The 9,514-nt window shown below is 35.1% G+C and overlaps 1 protein-coding gene and 1 pseudogene across 1 annotated transcript; one reads left to right on the top strand and one right to left on the bottom strand.

Annotated features, from left to right (window-relative positions):
• The first annotated feature begins 568 nt into the window (after window positions 1–568).
• LOC129303683 (uncharacterized) lies at window positions 569–5,905 on the top strand. Its single transcript, XM_054943157.1, has 8 exons — window positions 569–1,790; window positions 2,391–2,475; window positions 3,292–3,388; window positions 3,502–3,565; window positions 3,651–3,707; window positions 4,138–4,175; window positions 4,503–4,584; window positions 5,617–5,905. The coding sequence occupies exons 1-8, from the start codon at window positions 678–680 to the stop codon at window positions 5,704–5,706; spliced, it is 1,626 nt and encodes a 541-aa protein (XP_054799132.1). The 5' UTR covers window positions 569–677; the 3' UTR covers window positions 5,707–5,905.
• Window positions 5,906–6,611: 706 nt separating this feature from the next.
• Window positions 6,612–9,514, bottom strand: part of LOC129302573 (probable helicase MAGATAMA 3) — a 5,157-nt pseudogene continuing 2,254 nt past the window's right edge.

Here is a 9,514-nt window from a genome sequence, read left to right as displayed (position 1 = left end):
ATTCTTTTATCTTATTTATAAGTTATCTCATTAAATTTTTATTATAAATTTTCATGTGACTTTTATTGAATATTGGAAAGAGAAAATATATTGTTAAAAATATATATATATATTTAATAAAGAAACAATTAAATTATAAGTATGCTTGGTTTGAGGGGAGGGGATGAGAGACGAGGGATTTGATATTACTTTATTTGATTTAGGAAAGAAAGGAAAAAAAATAATTATATAAGAATAATTTTATTTTCATTTTATTAGTGTTGAGATGTTAAAAAATATATCAATATTTTTTAAACTTATCACAACTAATATATTGATTAGAGTATGTAAAATTTTACCCCTCTCATCAATCTCCCCAATTTGAAGGTTTTAAAAGATTTTCTCTACTCTTATCTTCAATTTTCTAAACCAAATAAGAGTAAGGGCATAAAATTCTTTCCCTCCCCTCTAATTGGAGAGTAGTCGAGTTAAAATATTAATTTTATTGTTTATTGATAAATAAATGGGAATTATGGTAAATTTCGTATTTTATATATAACGTTTTTTGGGGTATGGCGGAACGGGGTTTTCTTTTTATGTTGTCTAATCGTCTAACCAGAAATCGCGAAGTTTCTTCTCCAAACAAGAGAGAGGAGCTGAGTGGCCGGTAGGGTTCATCCCAGCTTAGTCCGGCGACGATGGAAGTCGCAAATGCGCGAAACCACGCCTCCAAACGCAAGTTTGATGACATCATTTCACCATCCTCGCCGCCGCCTGCAACAGCCTCTTCCAATGGCTTCAACGATAACAACAACACCAACGGCATCGACCTCTCGCTGCTCGAAGCCGTTGAGAAATCCCAGAACTCCGTCGAAGTGGTTGACATCAAAGTCCTCAAGAAACACGTCCTCTCCTTCGAACGCCGCCTGAAGGACAACATCGAAGCTCGCCTCAAATACCCGAACCAACCCGATCGATTTGCCGATTCAGAGATTGAGCTCCATGAAGAGCTTCAGAAGCTCAAGGTCCTCGCAGGAGCTCCAGAGCTGTACCCTGACCTTGTCAATCTTAACGTCATGCCATCCATTGTAGATTTGTTGAACCACGACAACACTGACATTGCTATAGACGTTGTCCAATTGCTTCAGGACTTGACCGATGAAGATGTGCTCGAAGATAACGACGAACCCGCGAGGGTTTTAGTCGACACCTTGGTTGAAAATAGTGTGCTTGAGTTGCTGGTTCAAAATTTGCATCGGTTGTCGGATTCTGACCCAGATGAGATGGATGCAGTTTATAATACGCTAGCAACGATAGAGAATTTGATTGAGGTGAAGCCTGCAGTGGCAGAATTGGTTTGTGAGAAAACCAAGTTATTGAAATGGTTGTTGGGGAAGATTAAAGTGAGGGAATTCGATAGTAATAAGCAGTATGCATCGGAGATATTGGCCATTTTGTTGCAGAACAGCACCGTGAATCAGAAAAAGTTAGGGCAGATGAATGGAGTAGATGTGGTGCTTCAGGCTGTAGCTATGTACAAGTCTAAGGACCCCAAGAGTTCGGATGAGGCAGAGATGGTGGAGAATCTTTTTGACTGTCTGTGCTGTTTATTGATGCCCTTAGAGAACAAGGAAAGATTTGTGAAGGCTGAAGGAGTCGAATTGATGATAATTATTATGAAACAAAAGAAATTGGCTTATGGTTCAGCTATAAGAGCACTTGATTTTGCGATGACCAAGTATCCTCCTGCCTGTGAACGGTTTGTGGATGTTTTAGGCCTGAAGACAGCCTTTGCAGCTTTTATGGGTAAGGCAAGTGATGCAACCTTACTTTGGTGTGCTTAGATTATTTTTGGTAGTTATATGCTATAAATTTTCTGATTATGTATTATCATTAACTCAAAAAATATCTAGTACAAAGTATTCACATGCTACAAATGTCTTTTTAAGTTCATTATGATTTGAAATAAGCTTTTATGACGGAATCACTGACAACAGCAAGCTGCTGTTTTAATAAATTGATGGTGTTAAGTTTGCCATGTCTGCCTTCATCTTCATGTAACAATAAAATAAAACTCTATTTGAGTGACGAAAATAAAAGAATCGCATTTGTATTCTATCTGGAGTCAAGATCTTTGCGTAAAAATACCTTTTTTCTTGTCCGCTACGCATATGGGACTTCCATTGAATATTGGCACTCATGATGTTTGGACAATCATTTTTAAGTTCATAATAGTGCAAAGCCAAATTCTCAATCTATATCTACCAAAAATAAAGGTCAATTATTAAGTTTTTTCAAGCTTCATTTGTTGTCCTCTCTCCAAATATTTTCACTGTGAAGTTTGAATGTGAGATATCGTAGGGATTTTACAGTTTGATCCACACTGACCAGTTGTGTGTTGTACTACATAGATTCCCATCAGCAAGAAGAATAAGAAAGAACGCTACCAAGAGGAATTGGAGGAGCGTATTGTGTCATTGATTGCCTCATTATTTGGTAAGCAGGCAAGTGAAGTTGAATTTAAGTTTTGACTAGGATGCATTAGTTGGAACTTCGTGAGTGGGGATGGCATTGTGATTTGTGAACTTGTCTTCATATTATTTTTTTATTCTATAGTCCACCAAGATGAAATTGCTTGTTGTTGCACTGCATATACAGAGATTCCTACATCTGACTGGGTACTGTAGTGTATACCTTTGGCCATGATCAAACAGGATTTTGTTCCCCTCAAAAATTTTATTCACACTTATATAAGCATGGTACATTTTTTACGCTTGATTTTTAATTTATGATCTTTAAGCAGTTATTTTCTTTCAATTTTGCTGGATGCCTCAAAGTTTGCCATTCTATGACATGGAAATTCTGTATCTATTTTTTTTTTAAATTGTCACTGCAATATAGTTATTTGTCTTTTATTAAAAAAAAAAAAGTTAGTTGTGAAGGAGGCAACTATTGCTAAAGACAGCTATTCGGAGAGGATCAAGCTATAGCACACACTTCACGACCATTTGTTTTCTGTTTTGGCTTTAGGCATTGATAGAGCACAAGTGTCCGTTATCCCACATTGAAATATGCCTTGATTGAGAAAATGGGACTGGCAAGGATTGAAATAGTAGCCATTTGGTGCTGAAGCCTTTGATACCACACCAAAAAAACTAACTGTCCCTGTAACTTTTGCCAATAAAAGTTCTAGAAACGTTATGTTTTCTTTGATTTGTAACATTGTGTATAGTTCTTATATCTTTACCACTACTTAAAATCATTTAATTAACTTATGTGGGAAGAATTTCAATGGCCTTTGTATTCTTCCAGGTGGAATTTTAAGAGGTTCTAGGAGAGAGAGATTATTAAGTAAATTTGTGGAAAATGAATGTGAGAAGATAGACAGGCTAATGGAACTGTTCATGAGGTAGGTCAACTCACCTCTTCTCTTTGTGCAGTTTATGCTTATTTAATTTCAATGATTTGTTTGAAGTTTCATAGTAAAGAAGCTTAACATAAGAGCTCTTGGTATCTCTTCAGATATTCTGATAGAGTTAAAGCAGAAACTGAACGATTGGAACAGGTTCAACTTGATGACTTTGAGGTAGTGTACATAGTTACTTGGTTCATGCTTGCCCTATCAAATTAAGTTTTACCCAAAATATAATATTCCTTCCTATATTTTGCAGATGGATGAAGATGAGAAATACAACCGTAAATTAGAATCTGGACTTTATACCCTTCAGGTTAGAATTTTCAGTATGATTAATCATCTGGCTTCACAGTTAATGTCAGTGCATTTTGTTTGGGCCAATACTTGCGAGGGAACAAATTGTAACCCGTTATTGTTGTTGGAGGACTTTATCTTGGAAAATTTGAAAAGTGATGTTCCTTAGTAAATTTACTCTTACCCAAAGAAGCAGAATTATGTCCCTTTATGGTTATATAGAAATTAGCAGGCAAGTTCTAATTTGTTCGTTGTAGTTCAAGAAATCTATAATTTATTATTGTTTACAAAAATACATGTTAAGGCATCTGTTTCTTTTCAGTTCGAATTGCTTTTTAGGAAAATCTGTATCTATACCAATGACTCGTGTAATAACGCAATCTGCAGATATGTAGCTATCAAATTTACTGTAACTTTTTTGTGTTGACTTTTTTCATGTGATCTTGCAGTTAATCGCTGTCATTCTTGGTCATCTTTGGTGCTCTGAGTAAGTATTTCCATCCATATATGCGTACAATAATTTTATGAAAAAACGCATTTGACAACCTAGTTGCTACTTTGGTGCGTCAAATTTAAGAGGGTGTTTGGGGGGAAAAAGCACTCGAATTGTAAGAGACTGAGAGTTGATATTTTCAGGACATTTTTTTTTCTTTTAAAAGAAGAGAGGGGGGATATAATGTATTTGAAGGTTCCTGTGACACAGCTGTAGACAGGCCTCAGTTTGGGGCATAAAATGTATTCCGTCCCTTAATTTTGAGACCCTTGATATTTGGAGTTACTTATGACTTGTTCTAAATATATGCTTTTTGTGCAGACATCCACAAATGAGAGCGAGAATTGAACTCCTACTCAAACAGAACAGGCTGGGTAAAAATGATGTAAAGGATATACTTCAGGTATAAGAATTTGTTTTTCTTCTTGAAATAATGTTTTAGATCCTTGCTTTGTATATCTATGGCAGTTTAGAATATGTAAAATAGTATATAAAACATAGGCTGTGGGCACAATAGATATACATATACTTCCTCCAATCTACAATATAATTCGTTTTCTAAAAGTTTTGCTTGGTGTAAAATATAGGGCATTGGGTAGGTGTAATGGATATATTTTTTTCAATTATACCCTTACATTACCAACTAATTAATGAGGATGTTTTGAATAACTCAAATGTTATATTTATTACACTTAAGAGAACTATTGGAAAGATGTGGAATTTTTGAGAAATCAAGATTTTAACCAACTTTTTTTGAAAAGCATAAATTAGTTAATAATGACTTATATTGTGGTTCATAGGGCCATTAACAGTAATATTACTGAATATTAGCAGCAATAAATATGCATCATAAACATAATATTATAAGTAAAATTTTTGTGGGGTCAAATGCCTCCACCATGCACCAAGTAGGTCCATCCGTGGGTGATGCTCTAGCATTCAATCCAAGTTAGTCTATTTGCCAAATTCCTCACCTATACATGTGATATCAACTTATTTCATGATTTTGGAAAGGGAGTTACTCCCAACCCAAAAAAAAAAAAAAAAAAAGAAAACTTAAGCCTTGAGATCAGTAAATTTGTTCCCCTTTGAGGAAAATTGTTGTGCTTCATTTTAACTTGTACTAAAATTATGAGCCTATTTCTGTTATCGATTTGAGGATCTTGGTAATAAACAATCTGTAAGTATTTATTTAAGCACTTTTTGAGCTTAGAGTTATATCCTAGCCCTAACGAGTTTTAAGACTCAACTTACCTAAACTTTTTGTCATTAGAAAAAAATATGAGCCTGTTAATTTATGTTTATTACTTGTCCATTGTAATATCCAGGAACTGGGAATACTTGGTAACTAATGTGTTAAATTCTGATAGAGTATTTTTAAAGAAGATATGATAGTCTCCAAGCTTTATTGGAATGGAATCTTTCTCATTTTCAGGAATATCATGACAATATTGGCGACCTTGATGGGCCAGAAGAGAAGGAACGAGCTCAAGCGAAAATTCAGAAGTTCATCTCGGCATTATAACCGCTGTAACTTTTAAAATCTGTTAGATTTCATCATGGCAGGACTTGAAATCAAAGCCACCGCAAAACATGGTTGGCTGTGTGCAACGGAACATGGTTTACATGCTCTATCATGTACTGTGTAAAATCTGTTAGATGTCAAAAAGAAGGCATAGATTGAACATGAAGATGTTAATGGAGAAAGAACTCTAGTTTGCGAATGTCTTATTGAGGTTAAATTCATGTAGTTGTATTGTTTCTTTTCTTTTCTTTTCTTTTTTTGTGGATGAAAAATAACGATTATGGCTTTAACTTACTTTACCCGTAGGTTCTATCGTATAGTTCTCAAGTTCATCCCAGAGATTACTGATTTATCAATTAGTTTTCTAGGATTAGAGACGGGTCTTCAATTTTAGAGCAACAGTCTTGTGCCTGATAATTGAGCTTTTAGTACACCGTCACAGGAAAAGAAGATAGACCAAAACCAATTTTGGTCTCATCATTTGACGCAAGGTAACCGAACAGATCAAGTGGCGGTTTGTATTTTAATTGGTCAAAAATCATTTATTGTAATAAAATTTATATTTGAATATATTTTTTAAAAATTTGTTTGGTAACTGAAAACTGATGGATTATATAATAAAAAAGTGATCTTGAATGTAATATATGAAAAATGTTTAAAAAATGTGATAAAAATTTTAAATAATATAAAATTTGATATGTTAAATAGAAAGAATAAAGATATAAAGTTTGATATATTATGCAAAACATATATAAATTCGATAGTATATAATTCTTAGTTTGCTCATAGCATATGTGCCATATAAAAAACTCTCTCCAGCTATGAGAGAGATCAAGGAGAAGAGAGCCTGACATTACAAGACAGAAGAAAAAGACAGACGCTGGGGATAAAAGTATAATTAGGGGTAGCATAATCAATTTAAAAGTTAGGTACATATATAACTCTTCCATTAATGCCTGACTCTCAAATGTATTTTTCAAAAGCTACTATAAGTTACATTTAACAAATCCACTTTTCTTAACTTCTACAATGTGTTTTCAGAATGTGGATTTGGTGCAAAAATAATATTCAAACAACTTTCAGCTTTCAAAAAGTTCCAGAAATACTTTCTACAAGCTAAAAACTGATTAGCCAAGTAGGTTTCAAAAGATATTTCATAAAACCTATGTTGCTTTGCTTTATATGTACCCTGGAAGCAAACGGAAGCAATCCAACCTCACAACGCAATCCAAGCACCATCAAATATGATCATTTCCCTTAATTCCTTTCTTCACCACCTCGGTTTCCTCGAGCTGCCACCAAGAGAACCTCTGGTCATCATCAATTATAAAAACACTGGTCAGTTCTTCAAGCGAGCAATAACATCATCTCCATATCCATTTTGTTCGTGTGGATAATGTGTTGAGCAATTTATGTTTGCGAGTTTAGGGAAAAGTTGATTCAATGAGAATTACCTAGGCCTTGTAGCAGCTGACTCAGCCTTGTCCCTAATAGTGAGCGACTTAAATGGTGACTTTGATTCATCAACCAGTTCAAGCTCACGTATGGCGTTCCTAATGGCACCAGCCAAGTTCTGGTCATCATCAGCATTATGGAAGCACCGTCTTTGCTTAGCATCATTCACTAACTTTGTCCATACAGAGCTGCTATGTTTCAGAGTTTCTGCATTCCCCAATATCCAGAGACAATGTCTGCCGTAAAAACAAAAAGGATTTGAATCAACTCAAGCCTATATACTTACAAACTTGGAATCAACATGATAAACAAAGGAAGTGGGGAAAATGAAAGTGAGATCCCAAAATATTAATTTAATGACAATTAAGTTTCTGACAAAACTTACTGAAAGATAATTTATAAATATAAATTTTGATAGTTGCAAATGAGAATCTCAGTTGCAAACTGAGATTTTTAAATCACTAATTGCAATTCATTTTTTTAATTTGTTTGGGTTCTAACTTTCATTTTCTCTAAAAAGCTCCAATTCATGATTAGTTAGACTTTTACACCCTTGGCTTTTTGCTTCATTCAAGGGATTTTCAATGTCAGATAAAATAGAGGCATAACAAGAGGAAGATTAGAGTAGATGAGATTTTCATTTAAATAACAAAGCATTTATGAATGACTTGATCTATTATGTTTATAAAGCCATATCAAAGATTTCTCATCTCACGACTGTGTGTGTGTGTGTGGTATTTGGGTCTTTAACATGTAACATACCTAGCACGAGTAAGAGCCACATTAGCTCTTTGTCTATTAGAAAGAAACCCCACACTTCCAGACTTATTAGACCTGACAGTGGAGATCATTATGATATCTTCTTCACCGCCTTGAAAGCCATCAACAGAACGAACACTCACCGAGAAGTCATCATCTGAAACCAAATTGCACTGCTTAACTTTCTCTTGGATTTCATAGACTTGAGCTTTATATGGAGATATCACTCCTATGCTGATTTTCCTTCTGTTTCTGAGAAACTCTGTTGTAGAAAAAACACTGACCAGATTACTAAGTAGATAGTGCCTAACCAATTGTTAAGTGTCAATAGATAGAGTAAACTTAGAGACACACGCAAACAAAAATGTTCATTAGCAAGAAAGGAACCTTTTTGAAGGCATTAATAATCTCTGATATAGCAGCAATTTCTGCCATGTTCTTCAAGCTGTGTCCAAGACCAGATTGCTCTTCGCCCTTGGCTATGTTTATGAAAGAATAGGAGCCATACATTCTTCCTTCAAGGAAACATTTTCTATAGCTTGAGACTTTGACATTCATGCCATCCACAAGTAGCCCTTCATAGAATTCCCTGTTGGGGAACAAGCTTATAGCTGGATGCATTCTAAACTGGACTTTAAGGGGATGCTTCTCGTATCCTAACGATACCAGCCTCTCAAACATGCTTCTTCCAAATCCAGCTTCATCAGAGATCTGAAATTTGAATGTCATATACATACATATTAATTAGAAAGTGATCTTTCATGACCTCCATCAACACAAAAACACAAATGTCAAAAACTAATCAATTCAAAAGCTGAAGCTATTTAATGGAGATTCATGAATAGTTTTACGATGATATCTAGCAGACCCTACCCTATAATAGCTCATTGAGTTTGAAGAATGGGCAAAACCCCACCTAGCATACCTTGTACTAGGACTTAAATTTTAATAAAGAGAATGGGATATCAAGGATCAAATTCAGACTACTTGAATTCCAGATCTTAAGTTGTCAAGTGAATAACCACAAAAATTTCACCATAACCTCTAACAAGATATCATGACAAAACTCTAGTACCTTGCTCTTTACCATTGCAGGAAGTTGTCTCTCATCACCAATAAGAATAGCATGTCTTACACCTGGAAGTTGCAGTGGTATGGTTGACTCGCACTCTTTGAGTTGAGCTGCTTCATCAATAACTACAAAGGGCACGGGTATCATTTCTTCATTGAACAATTTGGAGGAACCTGATGCTGTGCAGAAATTAGGCATGCCTTCTTCAAGCAAAAGTCTACTATTTCATGACGGTTTTTAAGTTGTGGAAGAGAAATTGACCAAGAAAATGATCTAAGAATCCCAAGGCACTCATCTCTTTCCAAGCTCAACCTTCCAAAGCTGAAGGTACATTTTTGGAACATGTGTTGCCACATGAATAAGACTATCCTGGATGGGCTTAAGAAACTTTTGATAAATCCAGTTGCGAAAGTGGAGACACCTTGTTTCTCTCTCCCCTCTTTCAGTTGGAATTTCTGGTTGGGATGATAGTATTTCCTTTCTCCTCTAAATTGTTTGTGGGAATTTCTATGAACTCGTTTC

The sequence above is a fragment of the Prosopis cineraria genome, unplaced genomic scaffold, assembly GCF_029017545.1.
Source record: "Prosopis cineraria cultivar Desert tree isolate PC_DT_omini unplaced genomic scaffold, ASM2901754v1 PC2, whole genome shotgun sequence".
Taxonomy (NCBI): Eukaryota; Viridiplantae; Streptophyta; class Magnoliopsida; order Fabales; family Fabaceae; genus Prosopis; species Prosopis cineraria.
Note: the sequence above shows the minus strand (reverse complement) of the source record. Positions and strands in the feature narration are given on the sequence as shown.